At 28.1% G+C, this 27,501-nt stretch overlaps 5 protein-coding genes across 8 annotated transcripts in view; 2 read left to right on the plus strand and 3 right to left on the minus strand.

Moving 5' to 3' along the window:
• Positions 1–3,997: 3,997 nt before the first annotated feature.
• LOC113384458 (probable maleylacetoacetate isomerase 2) lies at positions 3,998–9,958 on the minus strand. Of its 2 annotated transcripts, none has more exons than XM_026622171.1 (5): positions 9,543–9,577; positions 9,105–9,282; positions 8,558–8,676; positions 5,081–5,292; positions 3,998–4,782 (listed from the first exon to the last, which is right to left on the minus strand). In XM_026622171.1, the coding sequence occupies exons 1-5, from the start codon at positions 9,552–9,554 to the stop codon at positions 4,656–4,658; spliced, it is 648 nt and encodes a 215-aa protein (XP_026477956.1). In that variant the 5' UTR covers positions 9,555–9,577; the 3' UTR covers positions 3,998–4,655. The 2 variants fall into 2 exon arrangements, with proteins under 2 accessions (XP_026477956.1, XP_026477955.1); XM_026622170.1 differs by lacking the exon at positions 9,543–9,577 and adding an exon at positions 9,735–9,958 and having other exon boundaries at positions 4,000–4,782.
• Positions 9,959–11,374: 1,416 nt separating this feature from the next.
• Positions 11,375–12,805, plus strand: LOC113385149 (RRP15-like protein). Its single transcript, XM_026622964.1, has 5 exons — positions 11,375–11,568; positions 11,643–11,953; positions 12,020–12,199; positions 12,410–12,537; positions 12,601–12,805. Exons 1-5 carry the CDS (start codon positions 11,517–11,519, stop codon positions 12,677–12,679), a joined length of 750 nt encoding a protein of 249 aa, XP_026478749.1. The 5' UTR covers positions 11,375–11,516; the 3' UTR covers positions 12,680–12,805.
• A 282-nt stretch (positions 12,806–13,087) lies between these two features.
• On the minus strand, positions 13,088–24,791 carry LOC113384947 (transcriptional adapter 2B-like). 3 transcript variants are annotated; one of them, XM_026622727.1, is made up of 11 exons: positions 24,440–24,791; positions 24,270–24,367; positions 24,141–24,200; positions 23,937–24,075; positions 22,014–22,225; positions 21,857–21,932; positions 20,603–20,744; positions 17,148–17,343; positions 14,449–14,501; positions 14,278–14,375; positions 13,088–13,330 (listed from the first exon to the last, which is right to left on the minus strand). In XM_026622727.1, exons 1-10 carry the CDS (start codon positions 24,444–24,446, stop codon positions 14,291–14,293), a joined length of 1,068 nt encoding a protein of 355 aa, XP_026478512.1. In that variant the 5' UTR covers positions 24,447–24,791; the 3' UTR covers positions 13,088–13,330; positions 14,278–14,290. The 3 variants fall into 3 exon arrangements, with proteins under 3 accessions (XP_026478512.1, XP_026478511.1, XP_026478510.1); XM_026622726.1 differs by having other exon boundaries at positions 14,449–14,496; positions 17,148–17,364; XM_026622725.1 differs by having other exon boundaries at positions 17,148–17,364.
• Positions 24,792–25,811: 1,020 nt separating this feature from the next.
• On the minus strand, positions 25,812–27,098 carry LOC113385544 (probable ATP-dependent helicase PF08_0048). The gene is made up of 2 exons (XM_026623395.1): positions 25,898–27,098; positions 25,812–25,816 (listed from the first exon to the last, which is right to left on the minus strand). The coding sequence occupies exons 1-2, from the start codon at positions 27,096–27,098 to the stop codon at positions 25,812–25,814; spliced, it is 1,206 nt and encodes a 401-aa protein (XP_026479180.1).
• A 109-nt stretch (positions 27,099–27,207) lies between these two features.
• LOC113385545 (probable maleylacetoacetate isomerase 2) overlaps positions 27,208–27,501 on the plus strand; it is a 2,015-nt gene continuing 1,721 nt past the window's right edge. Inside the window, exon 1 of the mRNA XM_026623396.1 lies at positions 27,208–27,273. Within this exon, the coding sequence (XP_026479181.1) occupies positions 27,208–27,273 (66 nt within the window). The remainder of the gene's footprint in view (positions 27,274–27,501) is intronic.

Raw genomic sequence — 27,501 nt, forward strand, 5'->3', positions numbered from 1 at the left:
AATGTATATATAGTTAAAATAGTTTATAGATAATTTATATATAGCTAAGAATTTTAAAAAGTAACTTGAGTTGAGTCTTAGAAATTTTTACTAAACAGCATATAAAAAGCGCAAAGCAATGGTTTTAAAGGTCTTTTTGAAAAAGATTAGGCTTTGATTAGTTTTAAGTATTTTGATATCAAACTGTATATATATATATAATAGTTAATAAAAATAAATCTATTTTATTGAATGTATTGTTTTTGTTAAGTTCTTTTGATGTCTGTTCGCCGATTCAACAAAATCCAGGTCTATGGAATTTCATTGTTTAGTTTCAAACGCTGTCAGGTGAGCACTTTATCAATAATTATTGAATTAAATCATACTAAGAAAAACTTCATCAAATCGACCAAAAATGGTTTAAATAAGAATTACATTTTTATATGTTTAAAGAAATTCATATAGGTAAAACATTGATTTCGGTACCTGTTTAGTTAGTTGTTTTTTTTTCTTCTTCAAATAATAGTTAATATTTAGTATTAGATTTAATTTCTAAAGTATAACTGTACTTTTGATTTGATTTATAGATTTAGTGGAGAAAATGTATTATATTGAAAAATTTTCTCCGCTTAGAAGAGGAACCAGTGCCGACATACTTTTAGTATGATAACACAAGAGCTATATGACAAACATCATAATGAAATGGTTAACAATGTTATATGTAAATAAGCATGTGTTTTAAAAATAAGTTTATAATCACAAAAATGTGAATAAAACATTTATATAAACAGCACTAAATGAATTTCAATCAAACTCACAGCTTAATAATTTTTCTTTCTTTATTCTATTTCCTTTCCATAAGGTTAGTTAGATAATTAAATTAAACAGAAATTCAGCAATCCTGAACCGATTTTAAAAAATTGAAAAATATCAGTTGGAAATCGTGCTGATTAGTTTCTCGTAAAGATCGGCGGGGCCGTTTTTTCGTAATCAATTGTTAAAGTATTTTCACGATTTCATTAATGAAATATATATATATACATATATATAGCAAATGGCTTTAAAAAATAACTTAAAAACTCATTAAAGTTTGAAATTAATGTTTATGACGGCGATTATTTACACATATCGTGAAGTTCATGCAACTTGCCTTTAGACAAAATGCCACTTTCTCCTAGTTAAAACTCGTTTTATTAGTAGAACATCGATTGAAAACTAGAAAAATAAGACAACTAAAAGGCGACTATTCAAACAACTGTTATTAAACGGAGATAATACATTAACTTATTATTATGTTTCGAAATATTTAATAAATGAGTATACTGTATAATGAAACATAGTAAAACTTACCATTGATTTCGCTATTCACATCATTAGTACTTTCTGTCAAATATTTGTTGGATTATATTATATATCTCAAACGCGAAAACTTCTTGAGCGAACACATGTGCATGCTATGAACTGACACAAACTGACAACTTTACGACAATGTTTTAGCTGCAAGACAGGAAATTATTGGTGGGGATGAATCAATGGTTGCTTAATAAATCACATTTTATTATTTTACTAAAAAAAAAATGTTTCAAGATCATAGATAGTTAAGTGGACAACATTTAGATAATTACGTTTCGGATACATCTTTACGTTTCAAAGGATTCTGAACATTTTGGCATACCTGGATAGATGTGTGTGTGTGTATGTGCGAATACAATTTTTCGTCGACGATTTCAAGAACACGGATCAACCGATTTGAATGATTCAAAAAACATTCGATTCCTATTGATAAGGAGACGTGCTGATTAGTTTTTGGCAACGCCATGTCCAGCCTTTCTGAAGATACGGAGCAAAAAATGCCAAAAATGGTAATTCAGTTTTTGATAAAACGGAGCATCCGATTTTAATGATTCAAAAAACAAATTATTTGCATTGACGAAATGAAAAACCGATTCTTTTAGGATTTAGTAGATCAAAAAATGCCATTTGGCGGTCACAAATTAGTGACCGCACATATGCACATCAAATAATCAGATATTTTTTTTATAGAGATTTCAACAATAAGTATAAATTTTGTTTACATTCCTATGGGTTCCGTACCAATGTTTATCTGTTAGACGGCGACGCGACGCTTACGATCTTCGATATTTCGTCTCTATGCAGTTAAAGCAGTACGATTGCTTTGAAAAAAAGTTCAGAATTTCCAAAATATTTCAAAATAAAGAAAACAGTTTTTTTCAAAAAAGGTAAATTTTTATTGAAAATTTATAGTTTCTCAAAAATCGAATTTTTTCATAGTAATTTTTTTTCAAAAATGTTAATCTTTTTTTAAAAAAATTTAAAATAATGCCATGCGCCCTATTGGATTTTTACTACTAATACACCTGCTTTTTGTTGTGTTGCTTCTTGCAACACCTATATTAAATAGGTTGATAAGTTAATGTAAAGTTTTGTTACATTGTAAACAAATTTCTATTATGTAATTCATGCTATATTCATCTGTGAATTAATTGAATATGCAAATGTATCTAACTTTAATCGTTCTCAATATTTACTTTCCGAAGAAGAAGTATATTTTTGTTCTGCCGATTTAAAAGATTTGATGAAAGCCCATAGATAAATGAGTCTTTTCTTATAATTAGCAAATTTATAAAAAATCATTTTACACAAAAGGTATCAATTTTTATTTTCTGATGCTTACTTATACAAATCTACTTCTCATTGAATTTTACAAAAATGCACATTATATGTATATAAAATAATTATATTAAAGTAATAAAAATATTTATATAAAAACCTTAAAGTAATTGAATATATTAATATAAATATGGATATAGACACAAACTTGTAAATAAATAAATAAATATATATATACAATATAATATATATATATATATATATATATATATATATATATAATATATACAATCTTATTATGAATGTATAATGAAGTAATTAATATAATCTTCGCTGAACACAGTCACCAAAGTAATTATAAAATATTATTGTATATATTATGATACTTTAAAATATAAATTCTGCATGACTAATCCTTAATAAAAAGTAAAGGCTAATTAGTTTCACTTTACACACATAGTAAATCAAAAATGACGTATGCATCTCATAGGTGTATATATGAAACTAGTTTTAAAAGAAATACTACCAGTACCACAATTATAAGTATTTTAAAATTTTTCAAAAATCTCTAAATATATAAATAATATTTAATAATCCTACATTATTTGGAATGTTTAAAATGATTCGTTTGCTGTGCTAAATATTATAGGATACTAACTTAAGATATTTCGCAATTAAGATATCTCGTTGTTTAAAAGAAAAAAAAAAGTCAACTTCAGTTAGATAGAAAAAATATTATTAATGCATAAACTTGCAAATAATATATTCCCAGAATGCATTTGCTTAGAAAAAAAAAAACAGTTTATAAGTTTTGTTAAATTTTAAGTACAAAGTTGAAGTCTTTCTGTTGGAGATTATAAGTTGTCATATAAACATTAATAACTATTAACTGAAATATTCGGGACAATAATATGAAACATTGTGTATGCATGAAGTAGAAAGAAAAATAATATAAAAAATCAAATCATTTAGGAATGGTACTTATAAAACAAGAACTCACTGCAATCCTATGGGCTACAGGAAAGCTAGATTTTACATTTTATTTTACATATGTATATATATATATATATATATATATATATATATATATATAGATAAATATATATAATTAGAGTTGGGTAACTTCCGAGTCAGATATATACGAGAATATAACACCTCTCAACCGACTCCACTAAACGGGTTCTGATTTTGTTAACATTTACAGATATTTGCTTTTTACCAATACAAAGAAAGAAGCGGTTGCTTTGTATCAGGATACAAAGTTTTAAACAAATATAAATTTTATGTGTTTCATTTTTTTTAAATTGTTAATTCAAGTATGTAATATTATCATTTCAATTATAGTTTATTTATATTAGCTTTTTAGCTCATAGAATGCGATTTGATTCAGATTGTTACAAATAAATGATATTAAAAAAAGTAATATTAAACATTTCATTATTTAATATAAGTATTTCCTTTGATCTTGGTTTATTTTTTTGATATTTCAATATTGCATCAGATAGTATTATTTAACTTCCTATAGGATAAGTTATAGTATATCTTTTGGATATCTTTACTTTTCAAAGGTTTCTGAATCCCACCCCATTTGAAGGATTCATAAAACATTGCACTTATAATGACTGAATGAACAATTGGTTGAATTATTAAATTGGCAGATCCAGTGGTTTCGAAGATGCAGAGAAGAAAGTTAAAAAAAAAATGCTATTTCATGGGCGAAAAACCATGAGTGGATATATGCATATCAAATTATCAGATATTTTATAGAGCTTTTAATAATAAGTACCAAGCTTTACATCTTTTAACCACTATAATGCTTAGATATTTCGTTTCTAAAAGAGCTACGCATCGCGATCGCTCTGTAAAGTGGAGTCATATTCTAACTGATATGATAGGGCTATGGATATAATGACCCCAACTCTAATAATGCATATATATGCATACATAATGCATGAGAGCATATGTATAAAAATAAAGATAAATGTAAATTTTTTTTTTACTTGATTGGCCTTCATTCCTATTTTATATGATTGGCATCAATGCAATTATTTTGTTGCCTCTGGAGGGCAATCTGGTTGGCTAGAAGGATGCGCTGCTCGAAAAGCTGGATGTGTCTCTAATTCACGGTCAATCCGCAATATTATTGGAAAAGGACGCAAATCAACATGAAATCTAGAACATACAATTTTTTAGCAACTACATACTTTTTTTTTATAAATGAGATCTGTCAATATTTTTAACAGTATATAAATTATATAAAGTACATAATGACAACTATACAATTTATGCTGCTTATATTTCTGATTTACGTTATTCATATACATGCAATGAAACCACACTTTTAATGACAAAAAAACTAATTCTTCTGATACCACTGGGAGCACACCGCAAATAAAATACAGACACATTAGTCATTTGAAAACTACAGATTATTTACTACTATTAACAGAGTGCATTAAAGCCAACCAACCTGCGTGCATTAAAGACTTGTGGTATCAAGCAGCAGTCAGCTAATGTAATTTCATCTCCAACGCAATATTTTCCAGCAGATGTAGACAAAAGTTTTTCCACAGCTCGGAAACCTCTAGTAATCCAATGCTGTGCCCATTCCTTTTTCTTTTCTTCACCAACATAGATCAATACAATTAAGTTTTGTAGAGGCTGAATTCCTGATGAAATTACCTACAAGTAAAAGTAACAGAAACAAGTTAAGAAAATAATAAAAGTTGACAGAATATTTTCCAACAAGTTGATAGTACAACAATGTTGAAAAATCATTTTACTTGTTAAAAGCATATTGCAATCTAATACCATTTCATTACTGTGACAAATTACGAAATTTAACTCTTTCGACTCGGATGCCGCCGCTCCGGCTTATCTTAATTGATTATCTATCGATATTTCATCACAACAAGAAATTTACTTTCGGGTTAAAAAAGATGGTTATTGTAATTAATCTATTGTAAAAAATATATAACGCCCAGCTACGTCCGTTGCAATTGTGCACATACAAATATATATATATATATATATATATATATATATATATATATATATATATATAATTAGAACAATAGTAAAATAATTCTAAAAACTCCTATTTGTGTTTTAAATATTATTCATAATCAGTTTTGATCAGTTTCATTAATAACGCGTTTGGGTAAAGGTTAGTAAATTTCATAAATTATATTGCTGAAAAACATTTGAAATGCCAAAAAAATTTTAGAAGATGAAATTGAAAATGAGTTGCAAAGTAGTGATGATGAATTTTATATTGACGCGCTTGATAATTATAGTTTTGATAGTGATAATATTAGTGAAGAAAGTGACTCTAATATTGGTAGTGATATTATAGTTACTATAAAAGGCAGACTACAAATTCCAGGTATGTACTTGTAAGTTATCCATATATACAGTAGAAAAATAATGGCATTATTGAAGTTGTTCTGAATATGGGCCTGATAACTGTATCTACTCTCCAAAAATATTGTGTTTTTAATTTTTTGAAGTAAAACTTCTTTAGGCGCGATATGGGTGTAAAAATTTTTAGGCGCGACACGGGTGTAAATCCGTACAAATGCAACGAAAATGCCAACGTGTAGTTGAACACTACGACGCCGTAAGCGCTGATGTCGCGAGTATCCACTCATATCGCGTCATGTCATGCGTAAGTCGTGCGCTAAACCCTATATGAATTGCATTAATTGAATCACGTTTTTATGTTATGTCCTCATGGAATAAGACTTTTCTTAGAGAATAAATGTGTCATGGAATATAAAAATTTATACTGAATCTCGTTGAAGACAAAATAATATCTACTGCCACGGATATTTATGTAGGTTGCCATGCGACAGATCAAACAATCATACATTCGTCAGCAGTTTCACAAAAATCGGTTATTGATACCGGGGCTTTGCCGTACGAAATAATTTTAGTTCTGAATAAATTTTACATAATAACAACTAATATTGATGTAAGTGATGGCTTAGCTAATGGTTGTGTGGGAAAATTAGTGTACATAGAACGTGGAGATAATGATGAACTTCTACGTTTATGGTTTGAATTTCCCGGTAAGATAGGTAACAAAATTAGGAAGAAAGCTTCACATCATATTCAAACTCTTAAATCAGTAGGGCAGCTGTGCCGATGCTCAGGAGATCTTATTATTATTGATGTTATATGATTATTAAAAGATGATTTTTAAAATTCAAATATGATGTTTTTTTTTATTCTTATCTTAATTGCCTACTCATACAATATTAAAAGTTTTACTTCAATCGCGTGTGATCCTTACGCGCACTCTTTTTTTTAAATTAAGTTTTTATTCAGAATTTAATTGATATGATTTTTGTTAATTAATTTTAATAAACATATGTGTAAAAGTTAGTTTTTTCGAAATTCCATATTTTATTATCATACAAACTGTGTTTAAAAGCAATATTACCGCATTTTGAAACTAGTTGGTATTGGTATTTTACCTTGAGGCAAGTTACATAAACTTCCCGATATGTGTAAATAATCGACCTAATCAATGAAAAATAAATTAATTTATGAGCAATTAAAAGTATTCCGAGTGGATTTAATATACATCATTGAAAACGAACGAACACGTTAACTCGGAGTATTTTCTTAAAGCTAATTTTCAAAAATTAACAAACGTCAGAAAACTACTCATTTTCTCAAACTTTGATGATTTTTTAAAACTAAACTACTTGTCGTAAGGCCGTAATATTTCAGTAAGTTCTATAAGACCATGATATATCTCGCCAAAAAAGTTCCATTAAAATCGACTTATTTTTTTACAGTTAATTACAAGAAAACGGCTCGGTAGATTTTCACCTAAAACTAATCAGTATAACTTCCAACTAATGTCTTTCGAACAGTTTTTGATTTTTTAAATCGACTCGGTAGTATGAGCTTAAATGTGGACGAAAAGTTTAACACTTTTTTCCAAATAACAAAGAAACGGCTTGGCAGATCGTCGCACAAAACTGAGAAACAATAATCCTCATCGAGATGCATCAAATGGCTTTTAAATTTCTGAAATCGGTTCAGGCGTTTTTGAGGAAACGTCGAAAGATCTAATTTTGACAAATGCCAAAAAAACAATACCAATTTTTGCAAACTTTGACGAATTTTTAAAGTTAAACCAATTGTCGTAGGGCCGTAATATTTTAGTATGATCTAGAAGACTATGGTATCCACCGTCAAAAAAATAATAACAAAAATCGTTGAAAAAATTTTTTTTAACACTTTGTTACAAGAAAACGGCCCGGCCGATCTTTACCAAAAACTAATCAGCAGGATTCCCAACCAATATCTTTCGAACGGTTTTTGAATTATCATAATTGATTCAGAATTGCGGGCTAAAACGTGGACGAAAAATTTTTCACTTTTCCGCTTTTTATAAAGAAACGTTTCGGCCGATCGTCGCACAAAACTGACAAACGATAGTCCTCATCGAGATACATCAAACGGCTTTTAAATTTTTGAAATCGATACAGCCGTTTTTGAGAAAACGGCGATTTACGGCAAAAAAATCTGTTGATGCACACGCACACACACACATACTTTTTCCAAATTTGGTCTCATTCGATTCAGAATGGCTTGAAACGTCGAGAAAACGTAAAATTAACGAATCGGATTTTTTGATGAAATCATAAACTTCTCCTTCGGGAAGTTAAAAATCTCACAAAAAAAAATTCCGAGTTGAAAGATATGTAGAGCACAATAATATACCGAGCGCAGCGCATCGTGGAGCAGTCAGACTCCCGAGTGGAAAGTGTTAAAAGATATTAAGTTATAGGTGCTAATTAATAATGGTAGGGAATGACTTGCAACATCGAGTAAATATAATATTACAGCAAGTTGGAGTCCTTGTGAAAACAAACTTCGCATTCGAGATATTAAAAAAATACAAAATAGAAATTGCAGTAGTTAGAATTACCTCACAAATTTCTCTGCATTTGGCTCTTTTGTGAACATCTTGAGGCATGAGTGGTCTTTGTGGTCTAGTTTCTTCTAAGTAATGCATAATGCTTAAAGATTCAACCAATGTATGGCCATCTATATATAAGTCATTGTTTTTATTATTCTAATACCAACACAAAATTCATGAATAATTGTAATTGTAATATTAGCACAAAAAAACTGGTTTAAACTCCTTAATTAAATAAAAAGAATGTGTTTTATTTCTATTGAACTAAAATATAGAAAAGATTTTATATATGAAAAAATTATTCACTTCTTTATTTATATTTTGTCACTTGACATGTGCAATCATTCAAAAAATTTAACTAGTAAAATGCAAAACACCAAATTAGAACATATTTTTTTATAATTGAAGAGCAGTTAAAACCAAACCATAACTACGTTTTTAAAACAACATTCTAACTATTTTGACAAAATAATTAAAGAATTATCGAAAATAATCACTTATGAAGGACTAATCTGGCTTTAGTTTCATAAATGTAATATTTTGAACTTAACTTTACCTATATGTAATGCTGGAACTTGCTCCATGGGATTAACATCTCGATATTCATTGCAATGCTGCTCACCCCCAGCTTTAATAAGACTCACAGGTTTTATATCATATGGAATCTCTTTTAAATTCAATGCTATTCGAACTCTCCAAGAACAAGAACTGCGCCAATATGAATAAAGCACAGGCTAGAATAGATATTATTGGGATTATTTATATAACTAAGATACACGGATTTGCTATTAGAATTATGATACTGTATGAAATTTCAACTGTTAAGTAGTGCATATAAAGACTGCAAAATTCTAAACAATTATATTTTGCAACGTCTATTAATATGTATAAAATATTTAAAAGTAAATGATGCAAATGATGAAAACCAAATGCTTAGTTACAAAAACAATCAATAAGAAAAAACTGAAGTTTAAATTAGTTAATAATTATTTACCAAATTTTCCATGATTATTATATGATAGCAGTAAAGAATGCTAGTCAATAACTAATTCCTGATTTTACAAAACAGCGTACTTCTATTTCAAACCGGTTCCATAAAGCAGTTGACATTTATGAATAAATTAATTTACATACTAGTATTTTTAGTTTTGTATCATACATGTATAAATTAAATTAGTTAATTTACCTTTCCAATAGCAGACATACTGCCGTTGTACTTTAGGAAATTAATTTTGAAAGATTATTTAACTAGCCGGAGTAAGAACGCTAGTGCAACGCACTAATTAATAAAGGATTTAGAAACAATCGCTTTTTCACTTCGTACACACGGTGTGAGGAACTTCGTGCTATTTTTAATCTTCTTTATATTGCTCGATGCAAACAAATTAAATAGAATAAATACAAACACAAGTACTGATATCAACTTATAATTTGTTGTTTATATTTAGATAAATGTTAAACACACCATATATAACAAATAATACGTATATAGAGTAGAGAGTAAATAAATGAGATGCCTTTAACGCACAGATAATAAAGATAGTAAACTATGTCTGTGGCGCTGTGGCACATTATGGTGCGTCCCCATTGCACGAATGCGCACGGCGAACCCTGTCTGTTTTGTTTACAACGTGCGCGTGGTTTGCTTTCGTTTGCAGTAATTTAGAGTATACATAAATAAGCATGAATGATTTAAAGTGCGCACATTGCGAACAGATTTGCCGTACGGATTCGTGCAAAAAACAGATAATTTTTTGATGATGATTCCATGCATAGATAAAAGAAGAGTATATGATTCCATAATGTTTCAGGAATTATAATTTTATAGACTTTATTAACTTTCCGAAGGAGAAGTTTATGTTTTCATCAAAAAGTCTGATTTGCTAATATTATGTTTTTCTTCAAGTCGTTCTGAATCGAATGGGACCAAATTTGGAGAAAGTATGTGTGTGTGTATGTGAACAGATTTTTTATCAACGATTTCTCAAAAACGGCTGGACCGATTTCAAAAATTTAAAAGCCATTCGATGCACCTCGATGAGGACTAGCGTTTATCACTTTTGTGTCGATCGGCCGTGCCGTTTTTTTATAAATAGCAGAGAAGTGAAAAAAAATTTCGTCCACGTTTTAGCCCGCAATTCTGAATCGATTTTGAAAATTCAAAAACCGTTTGAAAGATATTGGTTGGTAAAGTGTTAAACTTTTCGTCCACATTTAAGCTCATACTACCGAATCGACTTTAAAAAATCACAAATTGTTTGAAAGATATTAGTTGGAAATGATACTGATTAGTTTTAAGTGAAAATATACCAAGCGTTTTCTTGTAATTAACTGTTGAAAAAAAATTAGACCGATTTGTATGAAACTTTTTTGGCGATATATATCATAGTCTTATAGAACTTACTGAAATATTATGGCCTTACGACAAGTAGTTTAATATTAAAAATTTATCAAAGTTTGAGAAAATGAAAATGTTTGAGTTTTTTTGACGTTTGTTAAAATAAAATTAGACGATTTACTTGGTATAACGATAAAGTACTTAGTCTTGATGAACCTACTAAACCATTAAACTCCTACGGAAACTGGTTCAATTATAAAAATTATTGATTTGTGAACATTTGCTATTAGAAAATACTCCGATTTTAAGTCCACTCGAAATACTTTTAATTACTCATAAAACTAATTTATTTATCATGAATTTAGTCTATTATTTACACATATCGGAATGTTCATTTATCTATGTATGTGGTCACCACGTTGAATACTTGTTTATCTATGGTGGTGACAATTGTTAGGTACGTGTTGAACTGTTGAACTAACACTTTGAAAACAATTCGAGAAGCACGTTTTGATATGACATTAACATAACCTTTAATGTGATCGCGTAAAATTGGTTAATGACAAAAATTGTTTGTTATTTATATACGTAATTTATTACATTTATCTTAAAATAAATTTACACTTAAAAATGATAGGATCACGGTTTGAAAATAGCGATATATCTGCCAAAAATCTACACGGTATTTATGATCATAATTAAGTGCCAACAATGATGTACTTTTACATTCAAATTAAATATTTTTATAATCATTAGATGAAGATGAAAGCGCATCCGAAATAGAAGAGAACAGTGAATCTGAAGCTGAAAACTTAAGTGAAGATGATGGTAATGCAGAGAAAAAACGCTCAAAAAATGAGGGTTGGGCTGACTCTATGGCAAAAATATTAAAGTCAAATAAACCAAAAGGAAAAAGTACAATAGTATTAGCTAAAGCTAAAAAAATCTGTGAAGTTATACCGAAAGCAACTGTTGACTATAATTTCGAAATCGTAAATGAAATTAAAGAAGAGAAACCAGATATCAAAGGTTTACATAAAATTGAAAACAAAGACCAAAAAAAGAAGGTATTTGATTTTAAAATGATATAGTTGTAATTAATTTTGACTAAATGACATCTATTTTGTTTAAAGAAAAAGGATATTATTCAATTTAGGATAAAACCATCAATATTGGACAAAGATAGAGAAAGAACTTTATCCAAAATTGCAACAAGAGGTGTAGTTCAATTATTTAACGCAGTGAGGACACAGCAAAGGGATATTAGTAACAAATTAAAAGAAGCAGGACCTTTAGAAAGAAAGCAAGATAAAGTACGTATTTGTGTAAAGAATATGCCCCATGCCACCAGATTATTGTGATTGTCATATTTATATTACATACCGTCAATACTCAATTTCTTCTTATACTTACTCATTATGACGATAATCGATTGCATAAGTTAAAGTAATAAAGCAAATCTACCCAAATTGTTTGGTGCATATTGGTAACTAAGAAAATAATTCTGTATTTTTCTTTTTAAGGTGTTAAAAAATATAGATAAAAGGGCATTTCTTGATGTACTTATGGGTGGAAAAAGATCAATATCTCAGCAAGTAGATGGACCAGTTAAAACAGAAAAGCAAATTGACTCCAAATGGAATGTCCTGAGGTAAATATAGATATCAATTATTTCCTTTTCTGTTTTCTATGTGTTAATTATTTTATTATACAGGGACGATTTCATGTTAGAATCTAAATTAAAAGACTGGGATAAGGAAGATGATTCTGAAGAAAATGATGAAACCATATAATTGTTGAAAAATATTTTTGTATCACATAATTAACATTTACATTTTAAAATTGGCATTTTTTTATTCCAATACATAAAAATAAGTCCTATAATCAAAAAGATATTGCTCAGACACTTTGAATACAAAAATGGCTATTATTCAAGTTTACAATATTTGTAATAAATTATTTTATACAAATAATGATCACATGAATCACTATTACAGCATCATTTTATTAACAAATCCTAAAAATAAACCATACTAACACTTGCATATATGCAGTTTTTGACAAATTCAAAACATTAGAAATTCATCTTTATATTCAGTAATAACATTCACACAAAACATATATAATACAATAAATTACATTTGATTATTGTTAACCTTAAATGAATATCATTTAAATAAAAATTCATCAAGGGATGAATTCCTCATACTCTACTGGTTCAGTAAAAATAACACAAGTGCTGCGCAATACAATTAAATCAATTTGCAGGCAAATTTACATAGGAATGAGATTTATAACAATTTCAAGTTAATCACCTAACTAATAAGGTACCCTGATATTGCCTATGAACAACAAGTGCATGGACAACTACAAATCACAATCTAATTTAAATTCAATATTTCTTCAATATTCTTGCAGTATTCTAAGAGATCTTCTTACAGGGACTAAAAGAAAATATTATTCAATGTAGTAGTTGAAATTTCTTATTGTGAGGAATTTGGCAATTAGTTAATAAAAAACTATTAATTACTTAACAGATTTTTATTAGGGAGGTATTCAGGTCGAGTTTTTAAAAAAATATTCAATATTATGTGTACAGAAGAAATTTTTAACCTTCCAATTTTTTTTGAAAATATAGCGGTTAGACTTCTTTCTTCTGTCTTTTTTTTTTCAAAACAGTCTCTCGATTTCAATCCATAATTTCTCAACTTTTATTGAACCGATTTACTTAAAATTTTTACAGTGCCTTCTTTATAAATTTTTCTTTGTGCTTATTAAAATTTTGATTATATTTGATTTTTATTTTTTGACTAATTCTCAAAACGTTAATCAATCATTTGTAATAAGAAGTAAATCAAAAACAATGTTTCACTTTTCAAAAATCTTAAAAAGTTCATGCCTCTTCTCTCTCTATGCCAAAATACCCCCTTAATCAAAAACAAAGCTAGAAAGTAATTCTAAGAATATGATTTGAATTTTTTAATTATCTAAGTAATTCATAATTAAAAAAATACAACTAGCATAAAACAGTATATTCAACCTTCTTCAAATTATTCTCCTGCATCAAAGACTTTATGCTTTATACAAATATTTAAATAATGGGGCCGTTCAAGTATTACGTAAGCACTATAGGGGGACGGGAAGGTTATTGATTTGCTTATTTTGCTTATTTTTGGTAAGAAATTTGCTTACTTTTTGCTGACAAAGGGGTGGGGGGGGTAAATAATTGTAATAAATCTGCTTACGTAATACTTGAACGATCCCAATAATAAAATATATGTGTTAAGTAATAAATATAATAATCCACGTCCTTACATTTTAATCCTAAATTTATAATAAACAATTATTAAATATATCAGATATATCAGAATGAATAAATTTATAACATTACCTGAACAAATTCATCAGGAATCATTATCCGGACTGTTGGAAGTGTAGCCGCTTAACATGAATTTTTGGTCTGTGAAACTTCGCTCCTTTAGGTTTTCGCTTAAATTACAAACAGAATTAATGATTTATTCATAAATTGATTTTAAAAAATACAGTCAAATTTAAAAAATACCTTTTTCTTGGCAGCAATGTAGGCTTTTCTCCCGAACTGTTGCCACTGCTACCCTAGGTAAAACAAAACCACTGATACAATGCACATTAGATTAGGTATGAATAGAATCTATCTTAATTCTACTTACAGAAGTATAAATACTATGAATAAACATATTGAACAATATCAGGTTGTAGTGAATTTCTAATGATTTAACAAAACAAATAGATCATTATCGCGTTCTTAATATCGGTTTTATGAACACTAATATTTAGATATTCGTAGATAAAAATAGTCAGTTTATTTGTCTTTTAAACCAATAATGCAATGATACTCCGACATACAAGTTTAATTCGCTGTGTAACCACGCGATCTCGAAACAATTGCTTCCATATAAATACATTGAAGTACCATTACAGTAGAAACTCAATAAACGGACTAATTGCTATGAAGAATAACGTAGTGTATTTGTTAAAAATAACAAATATATACATAGATCTGAACGAAAATAATGTTTATTAAGAAATTAAAACTTCTTTATGTATGTACAAATATATTTTCTTAAATTACATTACAAGCATATACTAAACTACAGCATAAATCATGCAAATATTCGATTTATAGGTATGTACATACCAGTACATACATAGAAATTAATCGCGCTTGGTAGTCCGGATAATCGCGAATCCGTATAACCGAGGTTCTACTGATATCATTCCAGCACTGTGGAGTTACTTGAATATTAAAAATAAATTTACTATTTATTAATTCAATCATTGTTTATTAACTTCCCGTAGGGTAAGTTATAGCAGTTTCTGAATAATTTTTACGGATGTATGTGTGTGTCTGTGTATGTGGGCGGATACAAGATTTCGTCGAACATTTTCGGGAACAATGATCAAATGATTTGAATAATTCAAAAACCATTCGATTCGTATTGATAAGGAGACGTGCTGATTAGTTTTTGGCGAAGGCAGATCGAACATTTTTCGAGAAAACTCTTACTCGCTCAAATCTCGTATCTTGTAGTTCGAAGCAACGAATCGCTTCTTTGCTGGTTCTTGAATTAAAGCCAGAAATTATTGAACAATATGAGGATGGCTAGGCGTGCGAGCATAACAAATTATATATTAGGTACAGTATTTAAACAGAAGGGATTGATAAAAAGTATTACTCCAGCTAAGGGCCTTACAATAATTTATTAGCAGCTTTTTGGACTCTAAAATTTTTCTGGATAAAAATCTCCTCGAAAAAGTTTCCATAGTTTGAGCATGGAGTTCTTCAACAGAATTAAACTTGTATGTTGAGATACCCCGATATTGGAAAATTGGGAAACACAACGTGCTATATTTTTTTATTTATTCACAGAATTTTGTTGCAACATGTTTTCATATACACGTACCAGCTTGAGGCATAGTAGTGTCAGGACAACTATTTTATATAACTAACTAGGAAACCCGACGAACTCCGTTTCGCCACCAGATGGTTTTGTGAGAAAGATGAAGAAATTTTTTGTTTGTTTTATATTTGAAAAGGGAAAATTTGATCGACTTATTTTTATATATATAGAAGAGAATCTATTTGCAATTATTTAAAACAATTGCAATTATTGATTATTTTTAATACTCGAATTTTTAATTACGGTGCGTGAAGTTCCAGCAATTTGCATTAGGGCACGATGCCATGCACCACTAATTTTCTTAGCTATAAACCTTGCGGAGCCCGAGACCTTTCCAACGAATGCAAAATTGTCGAAATCGGTTCGTGCGTTCTGGAGTTATTTCGTCAGGAAGGAAAACATGATTTATTTTTATATATATAGAATTTGTTGTTCAACTGTAGGCATTTTCCATGAATTTTATCGGGTTAACAAAATAATATTATTGTAAATAATAAAATAAGTTCTCATACAACAACTGGATGAGTAAAGCAATGTCATGAATAAAAGATAATGGCTTATCTAATGATAAGTAAAGTCATCCATAAAAACGATTATTGTAGATGATAATATAACCTCATTGTTTTTTATTTATTAGGTTGTATAACTTATTAGATGATTTTCATTGCATTTCATTTTTCTTGGTTTGGGAAAAAAAAATGAAGACATCGAATGTTTAAATTTTTTTGGAAAATGTATGTTTCCTCAACTATCGATGAGAAAAACAAAGCCATGCCACAAACCTATGGGGACACAAACACACTGAGACATTTTATTACTCCCTCTTTATTACTTCCTAGATGCAAAAAACAAAACAATAATTTAAAATTAAATGATTTTTGGCTTATGCACCAATAAAAGCAAATTTTGCTTGAAGGTGGTTAAAAATTTATATAAAATGTTTAATAAATAATAATCAAATATTAATTTAAAAAAGCATATAAGAATATTCAATTTCTGATGTCAATTTTCTCACTGTTCTCGAGTGTGATGCATAAACATATAAATTATTATATTTTCATAAATACAAACAGCTTTAAGAGCAAATAATGTTCGCGTATCTTCATGTGAAAAACTAAAAACAATAAATAACAATAAAAAGTCTTCGTATATCAGTAATCCATAATTTATTTTCAAACAATATTTGCACAGTACATATTGTATTTAAAAAAAATGCTGTATGTATTAATGACCATATTTATATATTTATGTATATTTATAGACTAAACAAAATAAAAACAATTGTTGAATTCAAGTACTTTAAAATTGTCTAAATACTCACGGCAGCATCTATGTGTCCAGTTTTTTCCAATAATTCGGCGACATGCTGTTCATAGTGTTTACATTCATCCATTGTTGTAAGACCATTTCTTCTATATCGAACTAGTTCAAATAATCTGAACCGTAACTGTTGTTCTTTTGCAAGTCCATCAATGAATTGCTCATATTCATTAGCCGTATAGAATTGACAGAAAGATCTAAATTGTTCAGATAACTCTCTACAAATATATTTATAAAATAAGATTTGCTAAACAGCATACTTTAAGTATTAACAATTTACTACGAATTCAAAATAAAGTCAAATCTTATATATATATATATATATATATATATATATATATATATATAAAAGTCTAGTAATCGGGCATAACATCAATAAAAACATGAATTTCTTTCAAAAATTTATTTTAAATCCATACGTTTCAGCTATAATCCTAGCCTTCATTCAGTGGAAACTAAAAATAACATTAAAAACTAAAAACAATTGAATTGGAGTGAAAAAAAAATTAAATAGTAAATAGTACTTACAATTAGTTAATCTTAGTGTTAAATTGGAAAATTTTAATAATCTATGGTATCAGGATATGGTAATGCACTACACTATGTATCATATAAACATTAAACTTGTAATTACACAATATTTTCACAAAATACTAATTTTAAAAATCACAATTGGATAATGTGTTGTTCATAGACTGGTTGAAGATATAAGGAGAAGGACTTTTTAAAAAATATTTTTTGTGAGAAATTTGGAAATACTATCTAAATAAAAGAGATTTGTATCGCACAGCGTGTTAAGTTCACTCCGTTTATTTATTATTTTATTGCTATAAATAGTTAAAAAAGATCCTTCTATAATTCTTTGTTTGAATAAATTTTGTTCGAATTGTAGTACAGTCAGGTTAGAAAAGTCCATATTGTGTTTTAAAGTATAAATATTTGTTAAATATAAATTGTTTTTATGTTGTTGTAAACGTTTCATTAAGTTCTGGCTTGTTTCTCCTATGTAAATTAAATTACAATCTAGACAATTAATTTGATAGACGAGATTTCTAAGTCGATCAATATTAAAAGGGGTTTTTGTTTTGGTAAAAATAGTACTAGTCATTGTACTAAAATTGTTTACAAGTCGGAGTCCAGATTTATAAAAAAGTTTTATCCAAGAAACATACAATTCTTTAATGTATGGCAAACATATTTTTCACTCCAATTCAAATGTTTTTAGCTTGTAATTTTATTTTTAGTTTCCACTGAATGAAGGGTAGGATTATAGCCAAAACGTATGGATTTAAAATAAATTTTTGAAAGAAATTCATGTTTTTATTGATGTTATGCCCGATTACTAGACTGTTAATATATATATATATATATATATATATATATATATATATATATTAGGGTGGTCCTTAAAATGGTCATTTTTGAATTTCCTTGCTCCCAGGGGCTCAAATGGTTCCAAATTGATAAAAAACAATTCTCTGAAAGTTTTAGCTCTTAATATTAACGTTTAGATAGAGCGCAATTCAATCAAACCTCGTATGGAAAGAGCATGGAAAAATTTTTGAAAATTAAAAAAAATGCTTTAGGTATAACTTAGCGACAAATGAATGAGTTTTATTCATTCATTTGTTCGCTAAATTACATCTAAAAAACATTTTTTAAATTTTTGAAAAATTTTCCATTTTCCATTTCCATACAAAACTTTGATTGAATTGCGCTCTATCTAAACGTTAATATTAAGAGCTAAAACTTTCAGAGAATTGTTTTTTATCTATTTGGAACTATTTGAGCCCCTGGGAGCATGGAAATTCGAAAATGACCATTTTAAGGACCACCCTAATATATATATATATATATATATATATATATATATATTATAGAATTTTATGATATGAGTGGAACGAATATTAATTGTTTAATATGAACAAAACAGCACTCAGATTTGTTTAACACAACTTTATTTTATGATTACAGACGTTTCGAGACTATGGTGTGTCTCATCTTCAGTGTAATTTCAAAAACAGTTACTTATATACTACACATTCTTTAATAACTTATTTAAATTTCATTTAATTTTTAAAAGACTGTGTCAAGCATTGCAAGAAATAGTTGGTGTTTTTTGTATATCAAAAATTAAATGAAATTTAAATAAGTTATTAAAGAATGTGTAGTATATAAGTAACTGTTTTTGAAATTACACTGAAGATGAGACACACCATAGTCTCGAAACGTCTGTAATCATAAAATAAAGTTGTGTTAAACAAATCTGAGTGCTGTTTTGTTCATATTAAACAATTAATATATATATATATATATTAAAGCGGGGGTGTTGAGTTGGGCAATAGCGTTTTTACCTGTGCAATGTGCAACATTTTTTAAAAAATCGTTGTAAACAGAATTAATTCAGTGTTCAGTTTTACAACAACTATGTACACAAATCTCGTCTCTTAACTCAAATCCATAATTAGTTTTAAATGTTTGAACTATTGACAGCTTGGTGTTACAATTGTGTTAATTATTGTAGTGTAGTGTTAAATTGTCCAATTTGTTAACATCTATTTTTTTTTTCTAAATTAATTATAAAAAACTTTCCAGTTTTTCACTTCATGATGGTCTCGATGAAGACTGAAATGTATAGATTAATATAGCTGATTTCCTAATTGCTTTAGTTTTACATTTTACTTGGTGCTATTGCTCCGCTCAACACACTCATTTTAATATATATCAAGACCAAATTCACATACTACACACACACACACACACACACACACACACACACACACATATATATATATATATATATATATATATATATATATATTTACAATAGAATTCGCTTAGCATAACGCCGGATATATTGACCAACCGCCTATTATGACTTACTACAAAGTTTGGTTTTCATATAAATTTTTTTATGAAGCAGGCGGACATAATGGCTTACCTTACATTCAAATGTTAGCTTATCATGACCCATTATTTAAAAAAAAATATGCCCAGTTACAATAACCGAGAAAAAGCTGCAAAGATTTTTAAGAAAAACAAAGATGATTAACCATTTTGCCCTGTGCTAATTACTACTGCCCCCTTTAAAACTGTTTTTCACCACCTAGTTCTGTTTTTGTAGTTCAATATTTAATTTATTGTTCTTATAATTACCGCCCGATGATCTGGAATTTTCGACAATTGTTTTTCCAGAATGTTTTGTATGACGCCCGCTCATTATTACGATTTTTTGGTGTCAGTTCGATGTCACACTAAGTGGATTCTACTGTACTTTCTCATATATTGAAGTTTAATACAATACTTTACATATTTAAATATGATAATCAAATATAAACAAAATGTTATCAAAAAACTGAAGCAATATTAAAATCACAAAAGTTACATTAATCCATAAAAAAGTACCTACATATTTAAAATAACAAAATATATTTTTCAGACATAAATTATTCTTACTTATGCTCTTTACTAATCTTCTGACGTTTTTGTTCCGGCCTAAAATATTTTGCGACTAATTGATAATCTCGTACCATTCTTTCTCTCCGCTCACGTTCCCTCCTTCGCCTTGCATTCATATCAGCTATGGATAACTTTAAAGCTGAAAATATAGATTTTCTGAAGATTTTTCGTACACCATTTCATATATTATATATATATATATATATATATATATATATATAAATAAAGATAAATATTAATTGTCATTAGGTTAATCTTAGAGTTGTTCATAAACATAACTGATATTAGTTTAGTTATATTATAGTATAATTGTATTGACTTAAATTGAATTTGAATAAAATATCTATCTATCTATATATACATATCACTCATTTATGACATCTTTGTTTAAAAGCAAATAGGAATTTAATACGTTTATGACAATTCCAATTTTGGAAATATATAATATACATACTAAAAATGTAATACAGTGGTACCTTGACTTATGAGTAACCTGAGTGTTTTGAGATTCTAGTAAGCATTTTCAATCAAAATATTAATGCCAAAGTGAAATAGTAAAATTTTTGTCAGCTGTAACTATGGTTATCCTAACATAGAAATATTTTGACTGTTTTATGATAGTAAATTATTTTATAGATAGTCATCTTAATCATATCAATATTAACTGTGTAGTAACGATTTACCCACAGAAATATATCATTTTAATTGTACATTAATAGTGACTGTACAGGTATATATGTTGAGTTCGCATTGTTTGTACGTTAAAAAATATTATTTACATTTACGACCTTGAATCAAAGTGCGAAAATATTGAAAAAGATCAGGATGGCAACGATGTACGTGCGTAACAAATCATAAATATGTTGTGTGTTTGAACAGAAGAAGTTGATAAAGCGCATAACTCCAGCTAAGGTCTTTAAAAAATTTATAGGTAGCCATCTCATCTCTAAAAATCAACCCAAAAAAAATGTCTAACAATGATTAAATTAATAAAGAGTAGATTTAATGTTGAAATTGAAAAAACTTAACTGAAACCACAGTACAATATAATAGTTGAAAAATTTAAGTTAAGAATAATCTCAGCTTAAAAGGGTATCATAAATTATATTTACTTATTACTGTCCTTTATTTTATACTATATTTTATTTATATACTCAATGTTACTAGAGTTGTTATTTAGCAGTTGTAACACAAATTGAAATTAAAACAAAAAAAATCTTCACTTAGGTTTTTTTTGACAAAATATATTACCTCGATCAAAATTACTATGTTCAGTAATAATACTTGAAGCTATTGATATCAGCTCATCTGCCTCTGCATCATAAACCTGTAAAACACCATTTAAATTTGGATACTTTAAATTACTATTTTGATACAAACTATCAATGTCATCAGGATTTCAACTTACACTTTGAAAATCGTCTCTTTTAGGCAGGTACTCGAGTTGAATTGCTTCTTCTGTAGTAATATCTAACGGTTCCAGTTTTGGCGTTATTTCATCACCATCTCCAGAATCTGGAGTATGTTTCGTAATAATTTCACTAGTTGAGACGGCTTTACCCCAAGTCAGTCTTCCGATAACTCCAGTAACAAATTTATTTATGTATTCATCTTTGGCAGCTGAAATTATTTGACAAATAATATTAGTATAGTGTATCCCAATTATAGGCATTTTTTTTTTAAATTATTATATATAAACAAGGGTGGAATAAAAAGTTTTCGTCCTGGTATCATAAAATAAGATTGTGCTAAGTAGTTCATATGGTTTTAAATACATATTTTCTTATAGAACATATTATGATAAGTTTGATATGAGGACACTAAATAAATTGGTGTCCCCATATTAAACCAATTTGGCCAATTTTATGGTGTTAAGTTCGATAATTGCTACTATTAATTTTTACCTGCAGCCAGTCCCTTAATCAGGGGTTTCTGACAATTAGAAATAATATTTACAGTTTGTAACTATAAAAACTTTTATTTTAACATGTTCGCGGATAGAAAAAGTTTCAGCATAAAAATGATCAATAAAATGATCTATTTATTTTTTAATTAGTTGTAATATCCGAAATTTGATTATTATGTTTATAAGAGTTTATAAGGTTTTAAACCGCTTTTTATATGGCATGAATATTTTACAATAGTAATTTTGAGCCTGAAATTATGTCAAATTACATCAGAATCTGGGACAAGCAACATAATGGTTCTTCATAAAAAGGGAAGAATAGTGAAGTGGTCATTAGATATTGCTAGTTCAAAGTTAAGACATAAACAACGTACAAAGTTAAGACATAACAAAAAAAAAATATTTATAAACCTAGTCAGTGGTTTGCGGTGAAAGAACTAATATGAGAACGATTAACAAATTAATAAAAGAAAGATGCCAAAAATATTATGATAAACTACGAGGTCACCCAAATCACTATTCAAATTAAGTAAACTAAGTATTGCTGACACATAGACTGAAAAGAAAATGGCCATACAATTTAAAGTAAAAAGTAAATAAAAAAAAAGTATTTCATTAGAGATAAATAACTCGAAACCGTAAAGACTTACACATTTAAAAAGATAATGTTTAGGCTGATTGACTATTTAAATATATCTATACCGGAAAAAAAATTATAAATCTAAGTACTGGGAGTAGAGAACAAAGTGTGAATACTTCTATGAATATGTTTTACATTAATTATTGCTTAAGAAGGTTATGTCATAAAAATTTGCTAAATAATTTTGACACATTTGATAAATCATGATAAATTCAAAAACCGCACATAAAGATAAATTTATCAAGAATTACAACAAAAATTATAGTTTAAATTCAGTATAATAAATTATTCATTATTTTCTTTTGACTATTTTTACAGAATAGTTTGAAGTTAATGAACATCTAGGATTTTAGTACATTACATTTTCTGCATTTTATGAATCTGTACCTTTAAAATATATATACAGCTACTTAATTGATACATGTTGTACAAAATATATGTCTATTTATTAATACATATATTCAAATTGAATGTTTACATTATCAAAAAATACACTTTTATTTCAACATATTTAGCTAAAGATGCAATTGAATATAGGAAGACAAGTGATTCAATTAAAATCTTGCTCTGGTTATCATCATCTTTAGAACATTTATTTACAATAAAGTTATTTCAGTCTAGTCATTTTCAAGTTTCCATTTTTATAAATATATATATATATATATATATATATATATATTATATATATAGATAATTAGTTAGATTTTAGTTAGAATTTATTGATATTAGATAATTAATATCAATAATTTTTTTTTTATTGAAATAGCTCTTAATTATCTGTTTACCTTCTGGTGTTCTCGTTTCTACATGTTTAGCAATATCTTCCCAGTTACCAAACCCATAATGTTCAACAGCATCCAAAAGCCACATAATTTCCATGTTTGACCAAGCGCCTTTGCCTCGGAAAACATTTAATGTTGGTTCCTAAAAAAACATTATTATTTAAAATCAAGTCAAAATAAATTTCTTATAAATTTTACTATATTTACCATAAGCTGATAGTCGTGATCATTTTTATGCGGACCGATCTCCGCTCCAGCGGCAAAACACTGTAAAAGAAATATTATGAAATGTAATTTTTGAATTTCGCGCTGTGTTTAAAGTGACATGATACACACCTGCAAGCAGAGTTCGATATCTTGACATATGGCACAGTGAACTCGAACACCCGATATTTCATCTTCGCAATAAGTACAAGAAATCTTCTGATTTAAATCTGTCAACAAAATTAATTGTTTATGAAAATAATCATTGGCATAAGGCATATACAAAAACGAAAGGTACATACCCGCCATCTTTGATTGAGAATGTTATGTGGCTACCATTACAGAAGAGGGCATTTCCTTTAATTCATTGCAAATTTTGAATAGCCCTTGAAATTTATCGTCATTATATATATATATCCCTCTCGTCCACAATGATCATAGCATGTTCACCATATTATAAGTTACCTTCCGTTTAGAAAAAAGACGTTTATGTTAATTTTTATTTTTCACTTCTTAATGAGAACATAGTTACACCGCCATTATGGTTTTTACTATTATCATTCTAACTCGTGACTGGCAACACACAAGTTTTTCAAATTGTTTTATTTTTATTTATGTTTCACAAATTTGAATTATTTATGCAGCTGCTATGTAAATGACACCTATGCTTTATAAATTTTGAGTTTCTGAAATCATACATACATTTAAAGAGAACACGTTTTACTTAGTCTGGTAACACTAAAGTAAATGTGGTTGAAATCGTTCAAATGCTGAAAACTGAAAATGTACATGTTTAGAATTTGGGAACAATCAGGAAAATACCATAACCCCTAGACAATTACTTTTTACTACTCCAGTTAAAATAGACGCGAACCTTCATAATCATATAAATATTTTAATTTCGGTCTCGCACACTGAGCAACATCATCTAAAACTTACAATTCTAAACAAAATCATTGTAATGTTATATAATTCTTACTATCAATGAATTACTTTTTTATTGAAATACTATTTTATTTAATCACATAATTAAAATAAACACATTTGCATTGTTTACAATGATGCATAGTTGTGAATGTTATATGTGGAATATTTAACAAAGAAATCATTTTGATAATTTACAATTTGTATTAAGTTAAAAATATACTTATAATATATTTATTTACATTAGTTTTGAATATTTTTTATGAATAACATTCAATTGAGCTATAAATCATGCCAGAATTATTTGACAAAATAAAAACCAGAGAAATTTGAAATAAAAGAATAAAATAAATCTATTACATTATCACAAACATTATTTGACATTGATTGTTAAATTTTGCATCTCTAAATATTCTCTTTATTTTTGGGTCATCTAATAATATTGTGATAATGTATCATAATAAACCACTATTTTGAACAAAAAAAATTACATGGGTAAATATAAAATGAAATAAATCATATCTTACATTTAAAATATGCACAAATATAAATAGAAAAAAAATCTATTATATGCTATCACATAATTTCATACTTTATGTGCACCTTACGATAACTGCTTATAATTATTTATATATATGTAAAAAAAAACTTTACAAACCATCTATAAATCAATATTCTTAATTTTTAAAAATTTAGTCATTTGTAAGATTAAGAACCAAGTTTAGGATTCCTATCACACATTAATTTTGTTCATTCTGCATTAGAAATATTTCTTTCACAACTCAAAAATGAATTTATATCACTTCCATCAGCAATTGTTGATTTGGCATTATTACCTATTTTCTCTTCAACATTTATGCTCTCAATATTCTGGTTCATCTCTTCTAAACCAATAACGCATTCTAGTTTCTTTAAAGCTTGTTCAGTAGCATCTGCAATGTTAGAATGCTTGTTACCAATAATAGTATCAGTTTCCAAACCAGTAGTCCTATTGTTTAAAATTGATTCATTAATTTCTAATGTCATTGAGTTTTCATGAACGCCTAAAATTTTATTATTCAAATGGCTATCAACTGCCCCCATGTTAGATCGAATATTTGTTTCCATTTGCACAATATCTTTATTGTGATTATTGATTTCACTTAATACTGTTTCTGGTTCAGTATCATTTGACGGATATGCCTCAATATTATTATAATCGTCACCAGTATTAACATTAATTATACCTTGGTCATCATTTTTTTCTTTCTGATTAGTGGAATCATCCTTGTCTATTGTTTGTACCTGGTTTCCAACCTCATTATCAGAAGTAACTTCACTAATAATCCCAACATCACTTGTTACACTATTGACATTTGAAGTATCATCTTGCATGTCAATATTAGTATTGTCATCATGAGTAATAACCGCATTGTTTGACTGTTCAGTTGTGTCAGATATTATGCTGTTATCACCAGCATGTTCCAGATTTTCACTATTATGAAGTTCTATTTGTTCATTTGCAATATCTTCAGGAATTTCTGAAACTTGTTCTTGTTCTTTAAGTGTTTGCTCTTTAACGTTTGAGATGGCATTTACCAATATGTTACAAGTAGTTTCTTCATTCGTTGATTTTTGTGATTCAGGCTCTATTTCACTTAACTGTGTAACATTATCTTCAGATGAAATCTTATCAGCTTGAATGGTATCATTTGTATTTTCAATGGCTGGGTTTTCTGAAGGTGGTTTTGACATCTCATTATCTTGAACTGCAGCATTTTGTTGCGAGTTTTCATTTTTAGGTAGCTCATTCTCAACACAAATTAGTTCACTCTTTCTACTCTCTGTAGATGGCTTATCTCCAACTGAATTTATAGTTGTTGGTTGTGGATCTGATATAATTTTACAATCATCATCATCAGAGTCTGAGTCAATTGTTTGAATTACATTAGGATCTATATTGGGTGTCTTGATTATTTGTCTCACTTTTGGTTTCACTTTAAAGACATTTGTACTCTTATGAAACTTGAATTTAGCAACTGATACAATAGAATCCATATTTAGTTTTCTGTCAGTCTCAAACTTTTTAAAAATATCTTTGAACTCCTCTCGATTCTGCTGACCGATTTCTGCAGCTGAAAGCTTTTTGCGAGGCGGGTCAGCTTTAATGATTGAAGAAGCTGACTGCAAATTTGTTCCTTCTGAAGATTGGCCTTCAAGAGACTTGCACAAAGTATCAGTCCATTCTGATAGATGAGTGTTAAGCTCAGATTGATTACTTTTTAATTTACCAATTAATGCAGATATGAAAAATGAAAGCTGCACGTGCATATTTTTTACTTCATCATAACTGCAATTTTGAACTTTTTGAGCTTTAGTCTGCAAATCAAGCAACTGTGATACAAAATTGTACGCAATTACCAGACAGCTCTGTGTATTTGCATGAAACCATTCAGGTAAT

This window comes from Ctenocephalides felis, unplaced genomic scaffold (assembly GCF_003426905.1).
Source record: "Ctenocephalides felis isolate EL2017-DRISC unplaced genomic scaffold, ASM342690v1 CF-g0.4_SCAFFOLD_03571, whole genome shotgun sequence".
NCBI lineage: Eukaryota > Metazoa > Arthropoda > Insecta > Siphonaptera > Pulicidae > Ctenocephalides > Ctenocephalides felis.

Bases quoted from the DNA above. Each gene is read 5' to 3' on its own strand.
- LOC113384947 (XM_026622725.1), bottom strand. The intron at 17,365-20,602 runs GTAAGAATAATT...ATATATTTGTAG, and splicing joins AAGATTAGTAAAGAGCATAA to AGAGTTATCTGAACAATTTA. The intron at 14,502-17,147 runs GTGAGTATTTAG...TGTTTTACCTAG, and splicing joins CTGGACACATAGATGCTGCC to GGTAGCAGTGGCAACAGTTC.
- LOC113385544 (XM_026623395.1), bottom strand. From the start codon at position 27,098: ATGGATTCTATTGTATCAGTTGCTAAATTCAAGTTTCATAAGAGTACA.
- LOC113385149 (XM_026622964.1), top strand. From the start codon at position 11,517: ATGATAGGATCACGGTTTGAAAATAGCGATATATCTGCCAAAAATCTA. The intron at 12,200-12,409 runs GTACGTATTTGT...TTTCTTTTTAAG, and splicing joins TAGAAAGAAAGCAAGATAAA to GTGTTAAAAAATATAGATAA. The intron at 12,538-12,600 runs GTAAATATAGAT...TTTATTATACAG, and splicing joins TCCAAATGGAATGTCCTGAG to GGACGATTTCATGTTAGAAT.
- LOC113384458 (XM_026622170.1), bottom strand. The intron at 8,677-9,104 runs GTAAAGTTAAGT...ACTTATATATAG, and splicing joins AGTTCCAGCATTACATATAG to ATGGCCATACATTGGTTGAA. The intron at 5,293-8,557 runs GTAATTCTAACT...TTTTACTTGTAG, and splicing joins AATGCAGAGAAATTTGTGAG to GTAATTTCATCAGGAATTCA.